The sequence below is a fragment of the Ambystoma mexicanum genome, chromosome 4p (assembly GCF_040938575.1).
Source record: "Ambystoma mexicanum isolate Mex_15411 chromosome 4p, UKY_AmexF1_1, whole genome shotgun sequence".
Taxonomy (NCBI): Eukaryota; Metazoa; Chordata; class Amphibia; order Caudata; family Ambystomatidae; genus Ambystoma; species Ambystoma mexicanum.
The window spans coordinates 9218981-9245138 of record NC_090927.1 but is presented as its reverse complement, the minus strand read 5'-3'; the positions used below and the strand labels follow the sequence as shown (position 1 = coordinate 9245138).

Below are 26158 nucleotides of genomic sequence, written 5' to 3'. Positions count from 1 at the left end.
ACCCAGCTTGTGGCACAGTTTTTCACCTAGAATCCAACCCCTGCAGAGTGCACACAGGCCTGGCCCATACCAGGTCACAATCGATGATTACAAATGGACAATCATCTGTCCCAACCTTACCACTCTGAGAACCTGTCCTTGGAAGTGCCACATTGTATGCACCCCTTAGAACTTAAACCAACTCAATCTGATGTGCCCAAAAGGCCTACATGGAAGATGCAGTATGCCACCAACTCCATGCAAAAATACACACATCCAAATGCCGGTATGTCACCTAAACCCTCCAAAACTTCATGTCACCTGGTTACCACGCCATAGCAAGCAACGTCAAAAGTGACACATAAACGGCCAACACATAACAGTACTGTCACAAAGCGCTCTACGATAAATGGACCTAGTACTGAAATAACTCACTCTCACACATCAAAGCACAATGTACACAGGAACATCAATTGGCCAGTATAACATACCAGAAACACAGGACTCAAATTGTCGTACCTTGCTAATGGCACCTTGTATTTTTCTGTGGCACTGCTAATTAAAGGGGGCCGTGTGTTTTGTGTACAGGGGGTTAAGGGTGGTGTTACTACACTGCATGGAAGTTCCTGAGCACGCCATCTATGGAGTGAACATGTGTCACTATGCCATCATCCGGCATGCAGGTGGTGTCTGGTATGGGGGGGCCTGCTTGCAGGTTGCTGTGACGGCTGGTGGGGGTGGGGGTGTCCCATGAGACGGGGCCTGCCTGCAGGTTGTGGTGACGGCTGATGGGGGGGTGTCCCATGAGACGGGACCTGCCTGCAGGTTGCCGTGGTGGCTGATGGGGTGGGGGTGTCCCATATGCCGGACGATGGGGGTGGGGGGGTCCCATGAGTTGGGGCCTGCCTGCAGGTTGTGGTGATGGCTGATGGGGGGGTGTCCCATGAGACGGGGCCTGCCTGTAGGTTGCGGTGACGGGTGATGGGGTGGGGGTGTCCCAAGAAACGTGACCTGCCTGCAGGTTGCCATGGTGGCTGATGGGGGTGGGGGGTATCCCATGAGACGGGGCCTGCCTGCAGGTTGCTGTGACGGCTGGTGGGGGTGGGGGTGTCCCATGAGTTGCAGCCTGCCTGCAGGTTGCCATGACGGGTGATGGGGGCAGGGGTGTCCCATCAGACGGGGACTGCCTGCAGGTTGCCTTGAACAGCTGATGGGGGTGGGGGTGTCCCAAGAGACGGGACCTGCTTGCGGGTTGAGGTGACGGGTGATGGGGTGGGGTTGTCCCAAGAGATGGGGCCTGCCTGCAGGTTGCTGTGACGGCTGGTGGGGCTGGGGTGGGGGTGTCCCATGTGGCAGGGGATGCTTGCGGGCTCAGGTGAGGGGGGCTGTGGGTGTCCCATGTGGTGGGGGATGCCTGGGGGCTCTGGTGGTGGGTACTGGGGTGTCCCATGTGGCAGGGGATGCTTGCGGGCTCAGGTGCTGGGGGTGTCCCATGTAGTAGGGGATGCCTGTGGCCTCTGGTGATGGGGGCTGGGGGTGTCCCATGTAGTGGGTGCTGCCTGCAGGCTGGTGGGATGGGTGATGGGGGCTGGGGTGTGGGTGTCCCGTCAGGATGGGTCTTCTTACTGTGGACTTCTGCGGGTGTTGCATGTTCTGTTTGAGCGAATAGGGTGCGTCTGGGGTATGCAGTGAGTTTCCATGCTATTTGGCTCTAAGCTGGGGGTAAATGCGCTGGCAAATTGCACATTTTCGGCGCAATTACCATGTGAATACTGCCGGCTATAATTGCGGCAAAAATTATCCAATAGGATCCAACGGACCAAATGGGGTATGGGGAATACCCATTACCGCCGGCTAATAGCACCAGACAGGTTGGCGGTAACACTATTAGCATGGGCAGTATCCCCGCGGTAATACTGCCGGGATACCGCCCAACTCGTTATGAGGCCCATATTGTCTTAATTTTGCCATCCCTTTGAAGAATGATAATGGAAATCACGACAACGGTTTCTACAGATGTGACCTTCCAATTTATACTTGATTTCCACTGGCATTTAAACAAAATCAATGGCGCCAAAATTTTAAAAAAATAGTTGTTTTTCTGTCTCTGGTGGAACGGGCTGTGTAGAGGTAATGGTGGGAAGGCGTTTGAGCATCAAAAGGGCCCTGAGTTGCAAATGAGTGGGATTATCATGGATGCGAGAGTTGAAGATGCTGTACAGCTGTGATGTTCCTTTTCATGCTCCGCTTTATCTCCCTCTTTCTCACGCAAGTTGGAGAGCTGCTCTCTCACTGGTTCATGCTGTGCAGCCCTCTCCTCTGTTCTCGAACAAAATCCATCTCTCACGAAGCTCGACCTGAGCAAGAATGAACTGGGGGACTCTGGAGTGACAGAGCTGTGTGAGGGACTGATAGATTCAGGCCACAGAATGGAGAAACTGTGGTAAGGAGCTGCTGGATTCTTTTCTATCAGATTACATTGATGGTAAACGTGAAGATTCACATTTCCGAATTAGGATTGGGCAGTGTTTTTAACATCTCTTCTTGGTGAATGTTGTGGAGACGGATTCACTGCACGTGCCCCTCACCAGATGACATTGCCACGAGCAAGGGAGGGCCTTGTGCAGTGTTTCACAATTAACTATATACAATGTTGTAGTAGTTTGAAAAGGGTAACGATAATGTGACATCGCTAACCTGGCTTATCCCTCACCTCACCTGTCGACTACCCCTCCATCTCCAAACCCTCCTCCATCTTAGTTCTTAATTATATCTTCTCTCAATGCCTTTATTGTCACCTCTTCCTCTTGCACAACGTCAAAGTATTCTCTCACGTCCCAACCTGTCCTTCATGCCAACTGGTACCTCCTAGTTCCTATGGAAGCTTTTCGATGGCTCCGCCTTTTATTGCTTTAAACCTACCAGCCACATATGCTTGCCCAGCATCTTCAATCCCTAATCCTCATTGGAGACCCACGTTTATCGTGGAGTGGGATCTCTGCCAGATTCCTCTAGTGCAGAGGGCTCCACGAGCGGCTGAGTGTGATACTGTTTGACAGGCACTTGCATTATGCGGCTTGTGTCTAGGGTGGAGGTGGTGATGCCAGAGGGAGCAGGAACCAGAACATAGCAGAGAGGGCGGGCAACTCAGGGGTTCTGTGAAGCAGCTCACTGCGGCGGCAGGCGTGGTGGGGAATCTGTGGCTGACGGAGCAAAGCATCAAGCGTGGCGATTAGCTGTTCCCTGCTGTCAAAGTAACGCCACAAACAATTGGGTTGAGTGTGCAGGAGATGCCTGCAGTTCCCTCCAAATGTTCACATGTATGGAGGCTGGTATGCGGTGAGACCATCGACCCAGTTGCTCAAAAATAAGTTAAATCCCCAGACATCAGAAATCTTTCTGAAAGCTCAACTTCCCCAGTCCAGGTGCCAAGCAGTGATTGTTATGAGTGAGATGAGGTGAAAGCGCCTCGAGCAGAACCGAGCTGATGTAGCACATAGAGGGAGTGTAGTATCTTGGCTCCCTTCCATTCCCAGTGTGTCTGTTAGGCTTGTTGCTGTGATGTCATGAGTGAGTGATGGAATGAATGCATATCATGGAAGGTTTCTCCCTAGAGGTTCCAGGAGCTATAATGGATATAGCTACCTGGGTGGTGGGGGCCGGTGGGTCTTCTCCTTCCCCTGTACTTGTAGCCTGTGTACCTTACACCTAATAAAGGGACCTGCTTCTACCTACATGAGCCTGCGGACTTTGTATTACTACACTGGCGACAAGTGGTCCTTGAGGGGGCCTGGAGATGGATCTACCGTGCAATTAAGGAGCTGAGGAAGGGGACAGCCAGATGAAAAGACCCACCACCCCAGAAAGGCGGACCCACCACTCAGGGATAACATCAAGAAAAGGTGAAGCGCTTCAAGCTGGGCACGGCGCTATACATAAAAAGAACCTGGGATAAGTATAGCGCTTCAAGCTGGGCATAGCGCTATAAGTAGAAAGAACCTGGGATAGATATAGCATTAGACTTATCAGGGTTAGAATGTTTGCTGTCCAGGCTTGTGAGGTAGCATTCCATAGAACTGTGATGTAGATGCATTGTTCTATGCGAGTCAGTTGCTGCCTACCTCAGTATGTGGAGGTGTTGTTATTGCCGGAGGTCTTTATCCTTGCTATAAACTCAAATAAACAGTGTACATACTCGCATCTGTATCCTGGAGTATTACACGTAACAATGGCGATGAGGATCTCGGAAGTTAGAAGACCTCCGGCAGCTCTGGAAGGCCCCTGCTGCGTACTGTTTACCTGGCCCCTCCGTTCCGTAGAATGCCTGCAGGTTGCCTTGAACAGCTGATGGGGGTGGGGGTGTCCCAAGAGACGGGACCTTGTTGTAGCGGCCCCACCAAGTAAGTGTCACCTTCGCAGCTGCCCCTTTCCCAAGCTCCCTTGGCACACGTAAGTCCCCTCCTCAGCCTCCCCTCCGGCGAACGCGCAGGCTGCCTGTCAGCCTTTGCTTCTACCGTACTACACGGTGCATGCACACATCCAAAAGCATTTTGGAAGGTACGCTCACTTAGAGGAGGAGGGGTGAAGATAGAAGCAGGCCAGTGCGGCTGAAGAAAGGGGATATAGAAGCAGAAGCGGTAACAGCTGTTAGCAAGAGGTGCATGTAAAGACCGGTAGTGGGTGTCTGTACTTCCGCTCTCTATATGGTAGAGGAGAGGCACAGAGGACCCCAGACAAGATTCTCTATTTGGTAGCAATGGACGAGCAATCAAGGCCTAGCTTCTCAGGAGGTGATGCGGGCTGGTTCTTAAGTACAGTGTAGTCCCCAAACCCCCACAAAGGAATATCCACACACTGTATTACTGAAAACACAGTCTTTATATAATTAATATTCAAAGGTATGTACACGATCACAATAACGCACTTTGTACTCGGAAGTCAATAATGATAAATATATACAATTCTAAAGTGGTACCACCAAGGTTATCGAATCTCATTAAAGTACATCAACTGTACGGTTAAAATGTCACACAGACCAATAGCGAGGAAACCACTAATAGAGATAGGCAGGAGCGTAAAATGGTTGAAACAATAGTCTTATTTCCTCCTATCAAGGTTTTACCCCCCTAATGTACCTGGTGGAGTAGAGTTCCCCCGAAGATGCGTCGACCGATCATTCTTGAGTGACCCCCTTTAAAGCAGGAGTCACGGATCGTCGAGAGGCGACGGCGAAGGTCCGTCAGTGAACAAGGTAGAACAGCGTCGATGAGGCGGCAGCTTCGATCCGAGCGGTGCTCGCCGACAACAGAGCGTTGGCATACTGCAAGGAAGAGGCGTGCGGGGAACCTCTGTGATACTAGTTCTGGACCGCAAAGAGATGAAGAAGAAATGTGGCCCAGCAAGGGCATCGAGTCGTCGGCGTCTCTGTGGTCTTTAGGTGGCGGGAAACCCACCGGTGTATGCTCCTCGGCGCGTCGACGGTCGGGCCTTCTCCAGCCGGATAAAAGCGGGCAACTATGCAGACGAGAGCGTCCGCTGATCAGATGAAAGTTCTTAGGCAAACGGGAGCACAGCGGCTCTGGTCGACGACGGCAGTCGTCGACGGTAGCGGACAACAGTCTGGGCGCTTCTCCTTGGAGTTCCGCAGCAATCCCTGTGTCGGGTCGGCAGCCTGTCGAAGGTCTGTCTACCAGGGAGAAGTGGCAAAGATCAGCTGTGCACGATGGTCCCTCGTAGCTCGGGAAGAGGGCGCCTTACCAGGTCCTTTCTGGGTCAGTCCTTGAAGGCACAGCAGCTTTCAGATTGTGAAGGAGAGCAACAGCAATTCTTCTCGTCCAGCAGGGCTTCAAGGTCAAGCTTCAGTTACTCCAGTTACTCGTCGTAGTGGACTTCAGCTTCTGAACACGATTCCTAGCAGTGAGAGGTCCCCAGATATACTGTTGATCTCCCATTCATTCCGCTGGGTCACACTCAAGTATCCAATCACGACTACGGGCATTCATGCAGTCAGTCAGCCAATCAGGCACACAGTGCATTCAGGCCATCCTCCTCCCTCTCAGACACTCACAACAAGGAATGTGGATTGGGACACGTACCCAGCCATTCAACACTACACACTGCATTCAGCCAGTTTCGGGCAGGGCTGTCTCAGTCTTTGTCTCTCATGCCAGAAACCAGACAGCCACAACAAGTAGTGCATATTGGTCACACACCCTTTTCACCCAGGGCCCACCCACAGGAGGTACCCACAACATACAGTAATTGAGAAGGTTCCAGCCAGTCTGGGCAGCACTTCACAACAACACCATATATGGAACTTCCACCCAACAGCCAGTCAGGGGGAAGGGACAGAGTCAGGGCTTCCCAGGACTTTGGGAAAACAAGGTAATAGGCAATAGAAAGCAAGAGGCCACAGGGGCCATCTTGTTCCCTATCAGGAATCAACTGATCCCAATGGCAGGGCCTGGGTATCCCAAAATGGAGGACACCCAGAGTACCTGTCAAATTCAGCATGGTGCTGCCACCAGCCCATACCCTGCTCTGTGAGTCACCCACAGGTGCCCAAAAACATACACTAGGGGCACAGGGTTGTACCCCCACCCATGGGTGCCATAAGGGTATCCCACGGGTCCGTTCACCAAACCAAAAGAGAGAGCTGCACCGCCAGGAGTCCCACATGAACTCCTGCGCGGAAAACACGACAGAACACACGATAAAAAGCAATAAAGGTCAAGGATACGGAGGCCCTGTCCCTCCGATGCATTTCCAGCATCACAGTCGCCCCCCCCAGACTGAGGTGGAGGGTGCCTAATCTCCCACGGGATAGACACCCTCATCCAGACGGTCAACACACCTTCTTGAAAGGCCATCCGCATTATCGTGACTCTTCCCTGGTCTGTGCTCTATGGTGAAGTCTAGCCCTTGCAGGCTAATGGACCACCTCAGCAGTTTTGGGTTTTCACCTTTCATCTGCATAAGCCACTTGAGGGGCTTATGATCTGTTTGGACCTTGAAGGTAGACCCTGTAAGGTAGGGCCTAAAACGCCTAATGCTCCAAACTATGCTAAAACATTCCTTTTCAACAGTAGCCCACCTAAGTTCTCTACCCTTGAGTTGTCTACTGATGAATATGATACGATGTCCTCTCCCTTTGTCATCTAACTGGGACAAGACAGCTCCAATTCCGGTGTCGCAGGCATCCGTCTGGACGATAAAGGGTCGGCTGTAGTCAGGCGCACACAACACCGGTGCCCTACACAGACTTTCTTTCAAGCCATCAAAGGCCCTCTGACAGTCTTCAGTCCAATTAACCTTCCTAGGTTGTTTGGGTGAAGTCAGAGCTGTCAGGGGTGCAGCTATGGTTCCATAGTCTGCCATGAAATTGCGATAATACCCAGTGAGGCCCAAAAAGGCTCTCACCTGGGTTTGAGTAGTGGGAGTCTCCCAGTCATGTACATCCTGTACCTTACTGGAGAGAGGCTGGATTTGACCCCCTCCTACCTCATGACCAAGATAGGTAACTTTCCCCTGCGCTATCTGTCACTTGGTGGCCTTGATAGTGAGGTTAGCCCTTTTCAAGGCCTGCAACACCTTATCCAGATGTGTCAAATGCTCTTCCCAGGTGGAACTGTAGACAGCAATGTCGTCTAAGTAAGCCACACAAAAGGCTTCCAGCCCACTGAGCGCATGGTTGACCAATCTCTGGAAGGTGGCAGGGGCATTCTTCAACCCAAAAGGCATGACCCTAAACTGGTAGAGTCCCTCTGGTGTTTTGAACACCGTCTTTTCCTTGGCATGGTCCGTCAGAGCTATTTGCCAATAGCCTGAGGTAAGGTCAAAGGTGCTCACAAATTTGGCAGCACCTATGGTGTCCATGAGCTCATCAGCCCTGGGCAATGGGTGCGCGTCAGTTTTGATGACGGCATTGACTCCTCTGTAGTCCACACAGAACCTCCAATCCTTGGTACCAGCCTGGGAACTTGCCTTGGGGACAAGGACCACTGGACTGGACCAGGGACTGGTTGAGGGTTCAATTACACCCAGATCCAACATCTTGGCGACCTCAGCGTGGATGTGGTTCTTGACGGTATCTGACATACGGTAGCACCTGCTTTTGACAGGCACACTGTCACCAGTGTCAATATCGTGCCTACACCACGGTGTAAGGCCCGGTGTCAGTGAAAACAGAGAGGCATACTGCTGGAGCAAAGCCCTGCAGGCCCTCTGCTGCTCTGTTGTCAAATCTGGAGAGATATGTACTCCCTCCACTGAGCCAGCTTGAGGGTTGCTATGCAGCAAATCAGGAAGGGGCTCACTCTCATCCTCTTCTTGCCCTGAAGCTAGCAGGAGAAATGAGACCTCTGCTCGCCTGTGGAAAGGCTTGAGCTTGTTAACATGGAATAGCTGAGGGGCTACCCCAGAGACTCCCATGTCAACCAGATAATTGACTTCGGCCATCTTGGAGATTATCCTGAAGGGGCCAGTCCATTTGTCTGCCAAAGCTCTAGGCTTGGTATGCTCCATCACAAGGATTTCCTGTCCTGGAGTCCAATCCACTTGCGAGGCTTTAAGGTCATGCCAGTACTTATTTAATTCCTGGCTGGCCTTGAGATTAGCTGTTGCCTGACACATCATCTGTGTCATCCTCCTTCTGAGGCCTAACACATAGTCCCCCACTTGCTTGGCGGGACCTGGAGGGGTGGCTTCCAAGCCTTCTCTGATCAAGGTGAGGGGCCCCCTCACAGGATGTCCAAAGAGTAACTCAAAGGGGCTGAAACCAACACCCTCTTGAGGTACCTCTCTGATATGATATGATATGATAAGGCATTTGTAACGCGCCTATACACAAGTGTTTCAAGGCGCGACGAGGCAGGGAGGGGGGAACAAGGGGAAGACAGACAACGATCCTACTAGGCCAGGTGTCATTCAGACCACGCAAGTGCAGGGGTAGGGGGAAGGGTAAAAGTGCAAGGGGAAGGGGGAGGTGGGGGGGTGCAGTACAAATAAGTAGAATAGAAATAAAAATAATAAATAAATAGGGCCAGCTGGTGGCAAGTGCAAGGTAAGTGCAGACAAGTGCTGGGGGGGCGGTAGGGATACAGAGACAGTCCCGCAGTGCAGGGGTTGCCAGGGAGACAGTGCAAGTGAAGAGTGACTGGGCCCGGGACCGAGGTCGGTGAGAGTGGCCCAGTTGCAGAATCAGTGCAGTTTTGGTGAAGAATTTAGCAGGGGAGAGGGAGAGAGAAAGCAGAAGTGAAGAGGAAGGTTTTGAGGTGCTTCCGGAACCGGAGATGGTTCTCCTCAAGTTTCAGGGAGGCAGGAAGGCTGTTCCAGAGGGAGGCCCCTGCCGCGGAGAGAGATCTACCCCCAGCTCGTTGCTTCGAGAAGCGGCTGACCCTGAGGGAGTTGGAGACGGATGAGCGTAGGGCTCGGGAAGGAAGATATTTAGGAAGAGAGAGTTGAAGGAATTTAGGCCCCAGGTCACAGAAGGCCTTGTGGACAATGCAGAGGATTTTGAACTTAATCCTCGCAGCCACTGGGAGCCAGTGTAGAGATTTCAGTCCTGGAGAGATATGGTCCCTGGGCTTGAGGCCAAGGACAAATCTCGCAGTTCTGTTCTGGATGAGTTGCAGAGGGCGGAGAGTGGAGGCAGGCAGATTAAGATAGAGGCTGTTACAGTAGTCCAGCTTCGAGAGAACCAGGGCTCTGGAGACAGTGAGCTTCTGGGGGAAGGAGAGGAAGGGAAGAATACCTCTGAGGAGATGCAGCTGGTAATGTGACTTCTTAGAGACGTCAGATATATGAGGAGAGAAGGAGAGTGCGGAGTCGAAGATGACCTCAAGGTTTTTTGCCTTGCAGGTAGGAGCAGGAAGAGGGCCAAGAGAGGCCGGCCAGAGAGCTGCAGGGAAGGAGGGAGTGGGTGTGCCGATGAGTAGGATCTCAGTCTTACTAGCATTAAGGCAGAGGTCATTGGCAGCGCACCATTCCTGGATAGCAGACAGACAGTCAGAGATGAGAAAGGGAGAGGAGGAGGCCGAGGGTAGCCTGAAAATGAGCTGGGTATCATCCGCATAGCACTGAAAGTTGGGGTAGAGGGTGGCGATACGGTGGGCAAGGAGTGCCAGATACTGGTTGAACAGCCAGGGAGAGAGATTAGATCCCTGGGGAACGCCACATGTGGAGAAAAAGATGTCAGAGAGGAAGGACCCAAGTTGGACCTGGGAGGGTCGATTGGAAAGGAAAGAGGTCAGCCACGCCAGAGCCTGACCAGTGATACCCAGGTTATCACGGAGACGGTTGAGCAGGATGGCATGGTTGACAGTGTCAAAGGCAGAAGAGAGATCGAGCAGAATGAGAACACACAGAGTGTTGGAGTCGAGGTTCAAGAGCAGGTCCTCACGGATGTTCAGGAGAGCAGTTTCCATGCTTCTGGCCGCTCTGAAGCCAGATTGATGGTCATGGAGACTATCAACAGCTTCAGCATGGAGGTTAAGCTGGGAGATGGCCAGTTTCTCCAGGAGCTTGCCCAGGAAGGGAGTGATGGAGATTGGGCGATAGTTAGCCGGACAGGAGGGGTCGGCAGAGGGTTTCTTAAGTAGAGGGTGCACAAGGGAGTGCTTGAGGGGGGATGGGAAGACTCCAGAGGCGAAGGAGTGGTTGCAAAAGTCAGCCAGGGCAGGAGCCAGGGAGTCGATGTGGTCCTTGATAGTTTTGGAGGAACAGGGGTGAATCTGTTCAGACGAGACTTTCATAGATCGGACTTGTCTGGAAACCTTGTCAGCAGAAAAAAGGGGAAAGGCAGAGAAGGAGGGAGAAGGGGTGGCTGCAGAAGGGCCAGAGGAAGAGCAGGGAAGAGAGGGGGGGAGGTGATAGGAGGAGAGTGAGTACAGGATGTCCTGAGTTTTAGAGATGAAGTGGGAGGCCAGTGAAGTGCAGAGGGCCTGGGAGGGGACAGGAGAGGTAGAGACTGCAGCAGGGTTGGCAAGCTCCTTGCAGATTTTAAAGAGTTCAGCCGAGTTGTTAGATGCCGCAGAGATGCGGGCTGTAAGCAACCAGCAGGCATGGCAGGAGGAGATCCCATTTCCTCCTTAGGGGCTCTTCCAAAGCACCCAGCATGCCCTTGAGAGTTTTGTTAAATCTCTCAACCAGACCATTGGTCTGGGGGTGGTAAGAGGTGGAGAACTTGTAGGTTACCCCACACATGGTTTTCATGTGACTAGACATGAAGTTGGATCCTCTGTCAGAGACAACCTCCTTAGGGAATCCAACATGGGTGAAAATGCCCAGGAGAGCCCTAGCAACCACCTTGGCAGTAACAGTCCGAAGGGGTATAGCCTCAGGGTACCTGGTGGCATGATCTACCAAGACCAGGATGAACCGATGTCCACCTGAAGTGGGAGGGTCCAGGGGACCGACAATGTCGATGCCCACCCTCTCAAACAGTGTGCCAACCACTGGCAATGGCTGCAGTGGGGCGATGACACTGCCTCCAGTCTTGCCAGACAACTGACAAGTTGGGCAGGTCCTGCAGTGGGACTCCACTTCTACTCCCATCCGTGACCAGTAGAAGTGGGCAGAGAGCCTCTGCTTAGTCTTCTTGGTACCAAGATGACCAGCCAAGGGCACCTCATGCGCCAACTGCAGCAGGAATGGCCTGTAAACCTGGGGTACCACCAACCTCTTGAGGGCACCATGTTCAGGCTTAGTGGGCTCACTAACAAGGAACTCACCCTCCCAATAAACCTTGAATGTCCTAGGCACTTCATCTTGTGCCTGGGACAGGGCCTGCTTCCTCAGACCCTCGAGAGAGTGGCACTCTCTCTGTCCCTTACAGAAGTCTGCCCGGGAGGGTCCCCCTTCAGCTAACAAGCATTGAAGGTCGGGATGATCCTCCGGGTTGAGAACCTCTCCCACAGGAGAGTCTTCTGGCTCTTATCCCACAGGATTTGAGATGGGGTTTACCACTGGACCCAGCCCGTCCGGAGCATGGATCCCAATGGGTGCTGTAGGAACAGGAAGAGAAGGAGCTCCCTCCACAGAGGTGACCTTCTTGCTCTTCCTTCGTCGTGCCTTAGGCCGCGCCTTCGGCTCGGGTACCTGACTCATAGCCAGACCCGGTGTCACCTGTGACCTAGTGACTGCAGCAGCCGTCATGGGAAGACCATCCGAGATCAACCCCAACTCTACTAGATCATTGCCTAACAGAATGTTAGCAGGGACATTGTCCTGAACCAGGACAGGAAGCTTTGCTGTCTTGTCTCCAATTACGAGTGTGACTCGGGCTGCAGGCGATAATTTGGGAGTCCCACCAGCTAACCTCGTGGTTCTCAGAGGAGCACCTACATAGTCCTCTGGCTTGAGCAGGGTCCTGTCCACCACTGTCATGCTTGCCCCAGTGTCTCTCAAACCAGTCGAAGGCTGGCCATTCAAGAGGACACTCCTCAAAAATCTACAGGTGTTCTGTGGGACAGTCGCCAGTACTTCCGCGTACTGGTTCTAGGTCCCAAGGGACACTAAGGAAATCTCTACAGGAGCACCAAATGTGATCCCTGTAGAGGAGGGGAGGACAGTGGCCTCCACCTCAGACATGGGGTAAGGGTAGGTCAGGCTGACAGCCTGTACCCCAAGTGCCTTACCTTTACACTTGGAGTCACCCCTTTTGTGATCCAGAGCCCCACAATCCCAACAAGTGCCGGGAGTGCGGGGTTCGGTACCGGAACCACTGGGAGCCTGCTTGGCAGCAGGTGGACCACTCCTATTATTATCACCCACAGAGGACATATCCCCACTAGCTTTTTGGGTTTTAGGAGAGGAGGATTTAGGTTTACCCGACTGTGACTGCTTTTGGGACTCCTCAGCTTTCTGAGAGGCTCCCTTTTCTTTGTCCTTGTCCTTCCCACTGGAGTCCTTAGGGGACACCCTGTGGGAGACCCACTTGTCAGCCAACCTAGCCAGCTTAAAGGGATCCAAAATGTTCTGGTCAGCAACATACAAATGCAGCTCTGGTGAACAGGCTTCAGAAAAATGCTCAAAAAACAACAGGTGGGACAATTCAACAAAAGTTTTCACTTTGTAACCATCAATCCACCCCATCATGTTCAGGTGCGCAGCACTCACCCAGTCAACCCAAGACACATTCTCTCTTTTCTTAAATTCCCTGAACCTTTTAAGGTATTGGGCAGGTGTCTTGCCAAACTTGGCAATCAAAGCAGATTTCCTGCACTCATACTGACCCCTTTCTTCCACACTCAGCTTCAGAATACAGTCATACCCAGTCTGAGGCACTCTGCTTAACAAATACTTAGCCCAATCTCTTTTGTCAACATCATGAATTGCACAAGCCATTTCAAATGCTTCAATCCATTGGAGGATATCAGAACCCTCCACAAACACACCAACCAAATCTTTCATAAACTTGGTGGCTGGGGACCTGACACTCTCACTGGGTTTCGCTGAAGTCTCCACTCTAGCCTTCTCTAGCTGGATTCTCTGACATTCAGTGTCCTTGTCTTTGAGGTCAAGATCCCTATTCTTGAGTTCCACTTGCTGTGCCAGCTCCTCTTTCTTAAGCTCAGCTTCTATCTCCAACTTGCGGTATTCAAAGGCCAATTTCATCCTTAATATCTCAAGTTCTATGGAATTGCTGGGGTTCGGAACAGAGGCAGCAGGAATGGTGGCATTCCCAGAAACAGATTCAGCGACAACCCCAGGGGCAGAGTCCTCATTGGTTGCATTCCCCCCCTCATCAAGAGTTTCACCATCAGTCTGGTAGTCCACCAGGGCAGCTATCAGCTCATCCCTAGACTTATCCACAAAGTCTAACTCCCTGGCTTCACAAGCACTCTGGAGAGCCTCTAAGCTTATCCTAGTCAATTTACCATTTGCAATGGACTCCATTGCTTGTAATGCAGTTATTTGGTACACACCTAAACCTTAATTTAATAAAGTGCAGATATTTTGTAAGTGGCACGGTTATACACTGATTCTTAAAACCATAAGCATCCCACCGCTGGCACCAGTGTAAAGACTGGTAGGGGGTGTCTGTACTTCCGCTCTCTATATGGTAGAGGAGAGGCACAGAGGACCCCAGACAAGATTCTCTATTATTGGTACGTGGTCGAGCAATCAAGGCCTAGCTTCTCAGGAGGTGATGCAGGCTGGTTCTTAAGTACAGTGTAGTCCCCGAACCCCCACAAAGGAGCGCCCACACACTGTATTACTGAAAACACAGTCTTTATATAATTAATATTCAAAGGTATGTACACGATCACAATAACGCACTTTGTACTCGGAAGTCAATAATGATTAATATATACAATTCTAAAGTGGTACCACTAATGTTATCCAATCTCATTAAAGTGCATCAACTGTACGGTTAAAATGTCACACAGATCAATAACGAGGAAACCAGCAATAGAGATAGTCAGGAGCGTAAGATGGTTGAAACAATAGTCTTATTTCCTCCTATCAAGGTTTTACCCCCCAATATACCTGGTGGAGTAGAGTTCTCCGAAGATGTGTCGACCGATCCTTCTTGAGTGACCCCCTTTAAAGCAGGAGTCACAGATCGTCGAGAGGCGACGAAAACTTGATGTTCGGCGACGGGGAATCGACGACCGTTCTTGAGTGCCCTCCCTTTAAAGCAGGAGTCACGGGTCATCGAACGTCCGCCAGTGAACAAGGTAGAACAGCGTCGATGAGGCGGCAGCTTCGATCTGAGCGGTGCTCGCCGACAACAGAGTGCTGACGTCCTGCAAGGAAGAGGCGTGCGGGGCACCTCGGTGATACTAGTTCTGGACCGCAAAGAGCTGATTAAGAACTGTGGCCCAGCAAGGGCGTCGAGTCATCGGCGTCTCTGTGGTCTTTAGGTGGCGGGAAACCCACCGGTGGATGCTCCTCGGCGCGTCGACGGTCGGGACTTCTCCAGCTGGATAAAAGCGGGCGACGATGCAGACGAGGGCGTCCGTTGATCAAGTGAAAGTTATTCAGCAAACGGGAGCACAGCGGCTCCGGTCGACGACGGCGGTCGTCGACGGTGGCGGACAACAGTCCGGGCACTTCTCCTTGGAGTTCCGCAGCAATCCCCGTGTCGGGTCGGCAGCCTGTCGAAGGTCTGTCTACCAGGGAGCGTTGGCAAAGATCAGCTGTGCACGATGGTCCCTCGTAGCTCGGGAAGAGGGCGCCTTACCAGGTCCTCTCTAGGTCAGTCCTTGAAGGCACAGCAGCTTTCAGATTGTGAAGGAGAGCAACAGCAATTCTTCTCATCCAGCAGGGCTTCAAGGTCAAGCTTCAGTTACTCCAGTTACTCGTTGTAGTGGACTTCAGCTTCTGAACACGATTCCTAGCAGTGAGAGGTCCCCGGATATACTGTTGATCTCCCATTCATTCCGCTGGGTCACACTCAAGCATCCAATCACGACTACGGGCATGCATGCAGTCAGTCAGCCAATCAGGCACACAGTGCATTCAGGCCATCCTCCTCCCTCTCAGACACTCACAACAAGGAATGTGGATTGGGACAAGTACCCAGCCATTCAACACTACACACTGCATTCAGCCAGTTTGGTCACACACTCTTTTCACCCAGGGTCCACCCACAGGAGGTACCCACAACATACAGTAATTGAGAAGGCTCCAGCCAGTCTGGGCAGCACTTCACAACAACACCATATATGGAACTTCCACCCAACAGCCAGTCAGGGGGAAGGGACAGAGTCAGGGATTCCCAGGACTTTGGGAAACCAAGGTAATAGGCAATAGAAAGCAAGAGGCCACAGGGGCCATCTTGTTCCCTATCAGGAATCAACTGATCCCAATGGCAGGGCCTGGGTATCCCAAAATGGAGGACACCCAGAGCACCTGTCAAATTCAGCATGGTGCTGCCACCAGCCCATACCCTGCTCTGTGGGTCACCCACAGGTGCCCAAAAACATACACTAGGGGCACAGGGTGGTACCCCCACCCATGGGTGCCCTAAGGGTATCCCACGGGTCCGTTCACCAAACCAAAAGAAAGAGTTGCACCGCCAGGAGTCCCACATGAACTCCTGCACGGAAAACACGACAGAACACACGATAAAAAGCAGTAATGGACAAGGATACGGAGGCCCTGTCCCTCCGATGCATTTCCAGCATCACAGTGCACACCGAACGGAAGGGGAGGAAAGCAACGCAATACAGCTATACGGCAACCACATGCTAATAGAGGGACAGCCAGAACAGGGGACAATACACTGAGCTTAAAGCAAGAGTGCAGTTACAAGCACAGAGGGGCATCCAGAAGGGAAGAAAATAACTCTTTTTATTCAAAGCCATAAGACTAGGGGAAAGTAAAGCTTTTGAAAATAAATAAATAAATACAATCCGAAGGATTTCAAAGGGAAAATAATGCCCAGTTAGCAAAATCAGAGCAACTAGTGAGGTAGCTATCTGAACGTTCAACGTCAAGTACACACCTGGGAACATGGCCATGTCAAATGCAAGTGGCCCGCCTATGTTTATGGCAACCCCAGGTCCAGCAAAGATCAAGTGGGCTCAATGGAAGAAGGGGTTTTCTCATTATTTAAAGGCAATTGGTGGAAATGCTTTTTCCAATGAGAGAAAACTTGCTTTGTTGATGCATTATTTAGGGTACGAAGGCCAAAGGATCTTTGAGACCCTACCGCAAATCGCAAGGGATGGTGAAGGAGATGCTATGTCAGAGTTGGACCATGCCTTTGCGAAGATGGACCTACACTTTAACTCAAAGACTAGCACAATTCTTGAGAGATACAATTTTCGCATGAGAGTACAGGAACAAGGGGAGTCTGTAGAAGAGTATATTATGGCTCTCCGCCAATTGGCATCATTATGCAAGTTTCAGGAGTCCTATAATGAACATTTACGTGACCAGTTCATGACACACTGTTCTTCCAACCACATCCACAAGGTATTATGGCTCAAGGACGAGCCCACATTGGATGTGGTTTTGACTATCGCCCGCAGAGTGGAACATTCGCTAGCTTGCATAGCGAAATTAGCCAAGAAGGACTCTAATGAAATTAAGGCAGAAGTGTTAAGTGTTAATGATCAAAAGAACAAGAAAAAGAATAAGGACAAAGCGAAGCCTGCACACCGCGGTAGCAATGAGACTAAGTAATACAAAGAGAAGGGAGAGAGAGGAGAAAAGGAAGAAAGCTTATGTTGCCGATGTGCCAGCAACACACCTTTTGCTGCATCGGTGGTATGTCCAGGAAGAAGAGCAATATGTGCTAAATGCAAGAGGAGGGGCCATTTTGCAAATGGTTGCAGAAACTACTAGAACAATCAGAAGAAGGTGTTGTACGTGTCCGAGGAGGAAGGAAGAAAATGGTCTGATGACGAGAATGACGTTCCTTTGGAAAACATTATTGTTAACACTATAAATGCTGTGGGTGGTGTAAATGATGATGATGACGAGTGTGAGAGGCCTTATGCAAATATTAAAGTTAATGGGAGACAAGTATGCATAATGGCCCACTCGGGGTCAAAAATCACACTTATGTCAAGAGAGGTGTATGAAAAGAAGGTAAAGGGGGATGTGTAAAAACTTTTGAAGCCTGACATTAGACCTGGTGGTTATAACCAAGAGCCAATTGATCTATTGGGCTACAGTGTAAATCTATTTGAATTCATGAATAGAGAGTGTGAAGGAAAGATATGTGTAACCAAAAGAGGAATTACTTTGTTGGGGTGGAGGGAACAGAAAAAGTTAAACATCAAGGAGTGTACCTATAGCAGCAAAATTGAGGCTGGTACCTTTAGCAGTAAGAGAAGGGGTAAAGGTGGAACTTGCCATGCTGTTGTCCTTGGGTGTTATTGAGAGAGCAGGAGGTGTGGATTGGGTCTCGCCACTAGTTGGGGTCAAAAAGAGTTCGGGAGAACTCTGCTTGTGTGTAGATTTACACCAACTGAATAAATGTGTTATGGTAGATCGAAATCCCCTCCCAAATATGTCAGAAATGCTGGCAAAAATTGCCCAGGTGAATATGTTTTCCAAATTAGACATGGTTTCCGCGTACCACCAGGTGTAACTGGAGGAGCGATGCTGGAATTTTACAGCATTTGTCACCCATGAGGGAGTTTTCCAGTTTAAGCGCATGGCATTTGGTCTGGTGTCCGCTTCAGCGGTGTTTCAGAAGATCATGGATAGGTTAGTAGGTCATATCAGAGGTGTAATGATGTCTTGGTGTGTGGGAAAAATGTGGAAGAGCATGACCACATCCTGGATAGAGTGCTTAAGATATTTGAGAGGAGTGGAATTCTGTTGAGAGAAGAGAAGTGTAAATTTGGAGTTGAAAAAGTGGAATACTTAGGGCATGAAATAACATCTGGTGGAGTGAGGCCAAAATAAAGTCTGGTGAGCGTAATAAAAGATATCAAGAGCCCAGAGGACAAAGAACAATTGAGGTCATTTTTGGGGATGACCGAGTTTTATCATAAATTTGTGCGCAATTATTCCAGCAAGGTGGTTGAATTGAGAAAATTGCTGAAGAAGGGTTGTGAGTTTGTTTGGTCCCAGAAGTGTGAGGAGGAGTTTGAAGGGTTGAAGAAGGAGATTGATTTGGCTCAGCTGCTAGGACATTTTGATACATGTCGTCAGAGTATGGTCATGGTGGATGCATCTGAAGTCGGGATTGGAGCAGTGCTATCTCAGTTGGATGAGAATGGAAAGGAACACATTATAGCACATGCATCGCATGGTCTGAAAGGGGCGGAATATCATTACTCTGTACTGGAAAAAGAGGCATTGGCTTGTTATTGGGCAATGGAGAAGTTTAGGAATTTTATTTGGGGCTCCTGTTTTGTGTTGGGCACAGATTATAAGCCATTAAAAGAAATTCTGGAAAACAAAGGTTTGGATAAAGTAACTAGAATTGTTGCGGGTTGGATTACCCGCATGCAATGTCATGAATTTGTCGTCAAGGTGATACCAGGCAAAGAAAATATTTTAGTGGATTGCTTGTCTAGATTGAGAAGGAAGGATGAGTCTGATTTGGGGAGAGAGAATACTGAGATGGAAATGCTTTTTGTAAATTCTGATGGAATAGTATCTAAGGAAGAGTGGTTGGAGGAGACTGCTAAAGATGAATGTTTGATGTTGGTCAAAACGTATGTGGAGTCGATTGTATGGCCTAGGAAGACTGAATTGGGTTCAGGTACAGAACCATTTTGGGAAGTCAGGAATGAACTCAGTACTGTGGGTGGCATCTTGTTCTGGTGGGAATGTGCTATTGTACCAAAAGTATTGAGGAATAGAGTAGTTGATTTAGTCACATGTGACACATAGGTGTTGCCAAAACAAAGGGTGTCTTGAGGAACGATTACTGGTGGCCTGGTTTTGATAGAGATATAGAAAGGAGGTTACAGGAGTGTTCCATGTGTAGAAAGATTTTAAAGGGAGAGGTTGCCAGGCAACAACCTCTTGTAGAAGTAGATGTACCAAGTGGTGTTTGGAGAGATCTTGCTATGGACATTCTGGGTCCTGTTGATCTAGGTTATGGAAGAGGAAAGTTTGTGGTTGTGATAATAGATTTATTTCCTCGCTGGTGTGAGTTCAGTGTGATAAGAGAGATATCCAGTGAAGCCATGGTGAGGGAGTTACAACAGGTATTTGCTAGGGAAGGGGTGCCAGAAAGCATCCTCACGGACTATGGGCCCCAATTCACTAGTGGATGTTTTCTGAGTTATCTGAAAGAGTTTGGAATCAACCACAAAAAGACATCTCTATATCATCCGGAGTTGAATGGGTGTGTAGAAAGGATGAACAGATGTATCGTGGAAAGTATTCGAATGGAGAATGAATCGGGCTGTGACAAGAAGGTCGCCATTCAGGACAGATTGTTTGGTTTGCATATGTCACCCCATTCTGTCACAGGAGAAACACCATGTGAGCTAATGAGAGGGCGTAAACCTAACACGATTGTTAGTCCACCGTGGCTGGGAAGGAGTAGGGAGAGTGATTATGTGGTGGCTGGAGTAAAGGGAGAGTTGAAAGGGAAGAAAGAGGAATGGGTTGCATGTGAAAATGCAAGGAGAGGAAAGAAGCTATGGTGAGAATAAAGAAGGGTGTCCTAACGAAAACTAAAATGAAACTGAGTGCGCTGTGAAAGACCTTGTATTTGGCGTCCAGTCGTATAATGAAAAGTGAATACAGTGAAAGGAAGAGCGCCTTACTAACGTAGAGTCAAGTGCCACAGCAGAAAATGATGAAGGAAAAGGTGACAGGATCTTTACCATGAGATACTGCATGGCTGTGAAATACTCTTTGGATGCTGGCTTTTGCGGTGCATGGTGTGGGCACTGAGCTTGCATATCCAGCTATCGTGAGGCGATGTCGGTGTCCGTGCAACGGGCCGTTGGAAGGCAGAGAGCTCTGTGTGTCCTGCTGCCTGCCACGCAATGATGACCTAGATATGCTGCCTGGGGGGTCTGGTGCGAAGCCACACTAGGCCTCCCAAACAGAAGCTTAGGCCCATGGTTCTGTTGTCAAGGTTCCCAGCTGACTGGAGAGGAAGGGCGTGTCATTATTGCAAAGAGATGTGGCACTTTCTGTGCTTTTAAACTACTCATCCTTTTCTTTTGAGATGAGATTTAATTTCCTACTCATTTAATGGCATGTATTTAATGAGCAGCCCCTGCCCCATATCTTTATAAATAACCACACTGACATACACTTATACACACGTGTTTTCTTTTCAGATGGGACGTTGGGAAAAATGCCAATGCTAACATGCTACAATGCTGGCATGACACATTTCAGAAGATGTACACTGCATAGTTCCTGTTGATGGTGTGCATGAGTTTACACATAAGTGGATTTCATGAAAATCTGGTTTTAAAAAAAGGGGTTTGTGCCCAGCGCTGATCTAGAAATGTCATTAAAGCAACTAAGCTTGTGCGTTTGGGTCTGGGTGGCGAAAGTCAACCTGATTATTTTGGTTTAAGATGAGCAATAGTGAATAATGTCATTTTATTTTAAAAAGGTGGCTAACCAAATGTCCAAATGTTGATTCTGAAAGATCAATAAGGCTACAAAGGTGGTGCATTTGGTTAAAGTGACTTGTGTCCCCCTTTTCCCTCTCCCTTGCCTTGTCACGCCTTGAAACACTTGTGTATAGGCGCATTATAAATGCCATATCATATCATATCACAGTATTTATAGAAAAAAGAGCCCAAAAATGTTTATTATTGTGTGTGCATGTTTTTTAGGACAAACGTGATGCTGGGAAGAAAAAGAAAGTACACAGCACGTATATTGGGAATGTTGGTTAAGCAGAAGGTACACAGCACGTATATATTAGGAATGTTGGTTAAGCAGAAAGTACACAGCACGTATGTTGGGAAAGTACACAGCACGTATGTTAGGAATGTCGGTTAAGCAGAAAGTACACAGCGCGTATATTGGGAAAGTACACAGCACGTATATTAGGAATGTCGGTTAAGCAGAAAGTACACAGCACGTATATATTAGGAATGTTGGTTAAGCAGAAAGTACACAGCACGTATATTCGGAATATTGGTTAAGCAGAAAGTACACAGCACGTATATTGGGAAAGTACACAGCACGTATGTTAGGAATGTGGGTTAAGCAGAAAGTACACAGCACGCATATTAGGAATGTTGGTAAAGCAGAAAGTACACAGCAGGTATATTAGGAAAGTACAAAGCAGGTATATTAGGAATGTTTGTTAAGCATTGTGGAGTTGGAAACTGAACTGCAGTTTATAATGCTTTATGATGGGAGGGTGCCCTGTCTATTGGGCAAGAAGGGGGTCAGTTAAGCAATTCATTTGTGATGGTGGTATTGGGCGCCCCAGTTCTCCAATGGGGCACCCAAATAGGAAGTCTGATGAGCATTCTGTGATGCTATGAGGGTCCCAGTATTTCAAGGGATTTTCACTTAAACATTGGAGCAAAAGAGGTGGAAAATAACACCAGTAAGTGCATGCACGCATTTAGATGGTGCATGCTGCTGCAGTGTTTATTGCTTCCATTTGACAATGCAAGTGGATTGACATGAGTCAGTGCATGCACGCATTTAGATGATGCATGCTGCTGCAGTGTTTATTGCTTCCATTTGACAATGCAAGTGGAGTGACATGATTATTTCCAGTCCCCAATTCCTTCCAGTCCTCAAATGTGTCCTTTCCCCACTTCTTTCCATTCCCCACTTCATTCCATTCCCCACTTCATTCCATTCCCCACTTCATTCCATTCCCCAATTGTTTCCATTCCCAGTTTTTTCCCTTCCCCGATTCCTTCCATTACCCCAATTCTTTACATTCCTCAATTATTTGCATTTCTCTTCCCCCAAGCTTCATTTCCCAGTTCTTTCCATTCCTCTGTTTTCATCCTTTCCCCTTTAGTTTTCATTTCTCTCTCATTTTACATTCCCCATTTTCTTTCCTTCCCCTTCTCATAATCTTCCCAAACCCCTGCCCACGTTGTTCGAGTGGGAAGGACTTCCAAGCCCCCTACACCTCCCCTTTACATGGGCCTTCCCTGACTCTAGTACTCCTGGGTGCCGTTAAATCTAAGCTAGTGGCTGTGCAGTCCCTTGTGGTATCCGTCAGCGCTTGCTATCGGGATCGACCTGTGACCCCGCCATGACTCTCTGCTGGTTACCAGCGTCAGAGATATCCCCCAGTAACCTGGTCGTGGCTCGGCCTAGAACTAGGGACTCCTGATAAACCAACCTCATACACGCGCAACAAACATTCACACCCAAGATTGATTGATGCATGCAAGAGGCCTCCCGGTCTATAGCCGGTGACGTGACGGACCATTGAGGGAAGTCCTTGAGGTGGAGTGAGTGTGTTAGCCTTCCTTTTAAGATCGTGGATCCTCGGGTGTGATTCCCTTTTAGGATTTGCTGAGTCTTTCTTGGAGTAGTCATGGTAACAGAACTGGGCACATGTTTGTGTTGCTCGTATTGAGCGCCACATATAAGCCGAAACTATTGCATTGGAGTGTAGCCAGGGGGAAATGAGAGATGGCGTATGCAGAGGGTCACAAAGCTCGCAGGTGTTTATTGGGTATTTACGCAGCCATTGACAGTCCATGGCCATGGTAATCCCTATGTCTACCCAGCCGCTTCCCGACCTCCCCCCTCGCCCAAACCTGGGATCTTTTTGGATAACTTTCCCCCTGGCCCCTCCCCCATCGCCCAAACACTTCCACCTGGGATCTCTTTGGGTGACTTTCACCAGCCTTACCACTAAGCCTTGTGCTCAAAATGTCTGCCAGTGTTCTGCAAAGCACTTACGTGGTGCTGTGAACGAGTTAAGGTGGAATAAAACGTCCTAACCAGGTGTGCCTTCATCACCCTATTTATGAGCACTCTGCAGTCCTTCCCTGAAGTCCTGGTAAAAGGGCATTGCCAAAGCCAACAGTTTTAGCCTGTGCATAAGTGTTCGAACTTTACAGGCACTGAGGTTAGTTGCCCAGGCATACTGGCACCAGAAGCTGCTGCTGCCAATGAGGGCCGGACAGTACCACTGTGGCAGTGCCCGGCAAATGCATCTCACTGCCCATAAAAAAAGCTGAAACTGTTGTCATTGCCAGTGCTCGTTGCGATTCCTGGATGTTTCTGTATGTATTATTGTCATCTAACATGAATAACAATTATTGGGGAAATAAAATGATTGTAGGGCAATATTATAGGGCAGTCCTTTGGATTAGTTATAAAACTTGCCGCCCCCATGAACCGGGCAATGGTGCCTTTTTCGTGTCCTCCATTGACTGGATATTTTCAGGCCTGCATGGTGCTGCCCTCCACGTTGTGCTAAAGGATGTGTGACTCCCCCCACCCCCCACCTAAAACCTGACCAGGTGCCAGTGAGTGATGCAAGTGCGTCCTAGTGTTCAGCTGCCAGGGCTTCGCCCCGGTGTCATAATCCAAGAGGGGAGGCTGCCCAGAAAAACACGTGCCGCTTTCCTGGATTTTGCCCCTGGGAATATTATTGGGATTAAAAGGTGGGCACCGTTTATGCTTACCAGCAAGTTCCTGGAGAATCTCTCCTCTTAGGCCCTCCTTCTGGTGTTGGTTGATGCTTTTAGGTGTCCGTGCCCTTTTGTCTGGTGCATTTTCCGATGTGCCCCTTGAAGTGGGTATAACCATAAGTGCCGGCTTCTCACTTTGCCACGGGGCCACACGTTCTCATACTTGGTGATGCCATCACCACACTCTGGTTCCCTCCCCAGCCTGCTTACCCCCCGCAATGAAGGCTCAGAGGGGCATTAATACTGATCCTTCTCCATGGTGTCTGCTCCTTCTAATAAAGCCTCCCTCCTGACATGGGTACCTGGGTACATGTTAATAGTGCCACATCCTATGCGGGATGTCACATTCTATGTGTCTCCTCAACTAAGGGGGGCCCTGCACGCCTGAAGGAAACTGAAACGTATTGTGCTAATAGAAGCCTCAGAGACAAAGGAGCTATATGTGGCGGCAGGACCGCTCTCAACACATACATGACTTTCCCTGTCTCAGCTTAATGAAAGCTACACTGTCCCTCATATAATGACTGTATCACCAATGTGCCAAAGATCACACGACGCGGCAGTGAGAGGAAGGGTGGATTAGAAACCTGGTCTTTTTATCCTCACGTCACAATTATAGCCAAGGGGCAACATTTATTATTCCTATGCAGAAACACAAGCCCCCCCCCCATGGGTCACAGTTTAATAATATATAAGTCCAAGGATTCGCTGCTGTTTCTTTTCCCTATTCTCCAAAACCAAAATTCGATGTTAAAATATGTTAAAGGATTCTTCTAAGGGGAAACTTGTATATTGCGTTTTCAGGAACATCCACTTACTGTGCGCATATTTGTAGGTGCCAGCTTTTCATTGTGTTGGGGGGCCATGGGTTCCCACACCTCGTGATGCGAGGGAGCCGTGCCCACCCCCTAGTGGACATTTACAGCCCACCAGACAATATAAAGAGAACATGTCCCTGCTCCGGTGCGTCCCCAACATACTGTTATTGGACCCCCTGCTCCCCTTTCAATTCTGCACCCCACTAAACAGTTATACCTTATGTCCTATCACCACTTCTAGCATCTGCAACCAACGCACTAATTAACGCCCCTAATGGGAAGTTATCAGCACAGTCCACACAGTCGAATATTTACCCCATAACATGACTAAACATGACAAATACACGGAGGGTACATGAAGGAAATACTAGTAACATACAAGCAATGGATTTCCACTTACAACTGACACAAAGCCTTTGAATAAGTGTGTCTAACAGCAGTGGCCCACACTAATGTAACACAATTTACACAAACTGACAGCATTCACGAGGCTTTGCATGAAGCATGCTTTTATCACAGTGTAACACACAGCATCGACTAAAGCCAGACGTGCAACGAAGCCCCGGACAGACCCACACAGTGAATCGCCCCTCAGCCCTGTGGGGCCTTGACACGCTCCGTTTCCCGGAACTCCCCTCTTTGTCTTTGTAAATTGTACATGGGATGTGTTATTTACAAGAACGAAGGGCAAATGGCACACATTCTGCACAATTTAATCGGACCCTCCTGTCCTTATAAAGTGTGAAGAATGTGTTCTATTTATCCTTCGTTCTGTTTTTCTGTCTCTGGTGGAACGGGCTGTGTAAAGGTCATGGTGGGAAGGCGTTTGAGTATCAAAGGGGACCTGAGCTGCAAATGAGTGGGGTTATCATGGATGGGAGGGATGAAGATGCTGTACATACGTGATGTCCCTTTCATGCTCCGCTTCATCTCCCTCTTGCTCCTGCAGGTTGGAGCGCTGTTCTCTCACTGGTTCATGCTGTGCAGCCCTCTCCTCTGTTCTCAAACAAAGCCAATCTCTCACAGTGCTCAGCCTGAGCAGGAATGAACTGGGGGACTCTGGAGTGAGAAAGCTGTGTGAAGTACTGAAGGATCCAGGCTGCAGAATAGAGAAACTGTGGTAAGGAGCTGCTTAATTCTTCTGTATCAGATTACAATGATATTTAATTGCTGCACCATCTGTGCACCTGACCATGTATGCTCTTCTTTATCTTATGCACTTCCCTGTCTAACTTACCTCTGCACCTGATTATGTATGTCATGTATGTACTGCATTACCTAACTGATCCACTGTACCTTTTACATGTTGTAACCGAGCTTCAACTATCCTTTGTATCTGTT

At 49.3% G+C, this 26158-nt stretch overlaps 1 protein-coding gene across 1 annotated transcript in view; it reads left to right on the top strand.

Annotated features, from left to right (window-relative positions):
* The window catches only part of LOC138452918 (NACHT, LRR and PYD domains-containing protein 12-like), a 2075892-nt gene that overhangs the window by 1601616 nt on the left and 448118 nt on the right, over positions 1 to 26158 (top strand). The window contains exon 10 of the mRNA XM_069605266.1: positions 25767 to 25937. Coding sequence (XP_069461367.1) covers positions 25767 to 25937 — 171 coding nt within the window. The remainder of the gene's footprint in view (positions 1 to 25766; positions 25938 to 26158) is intronic.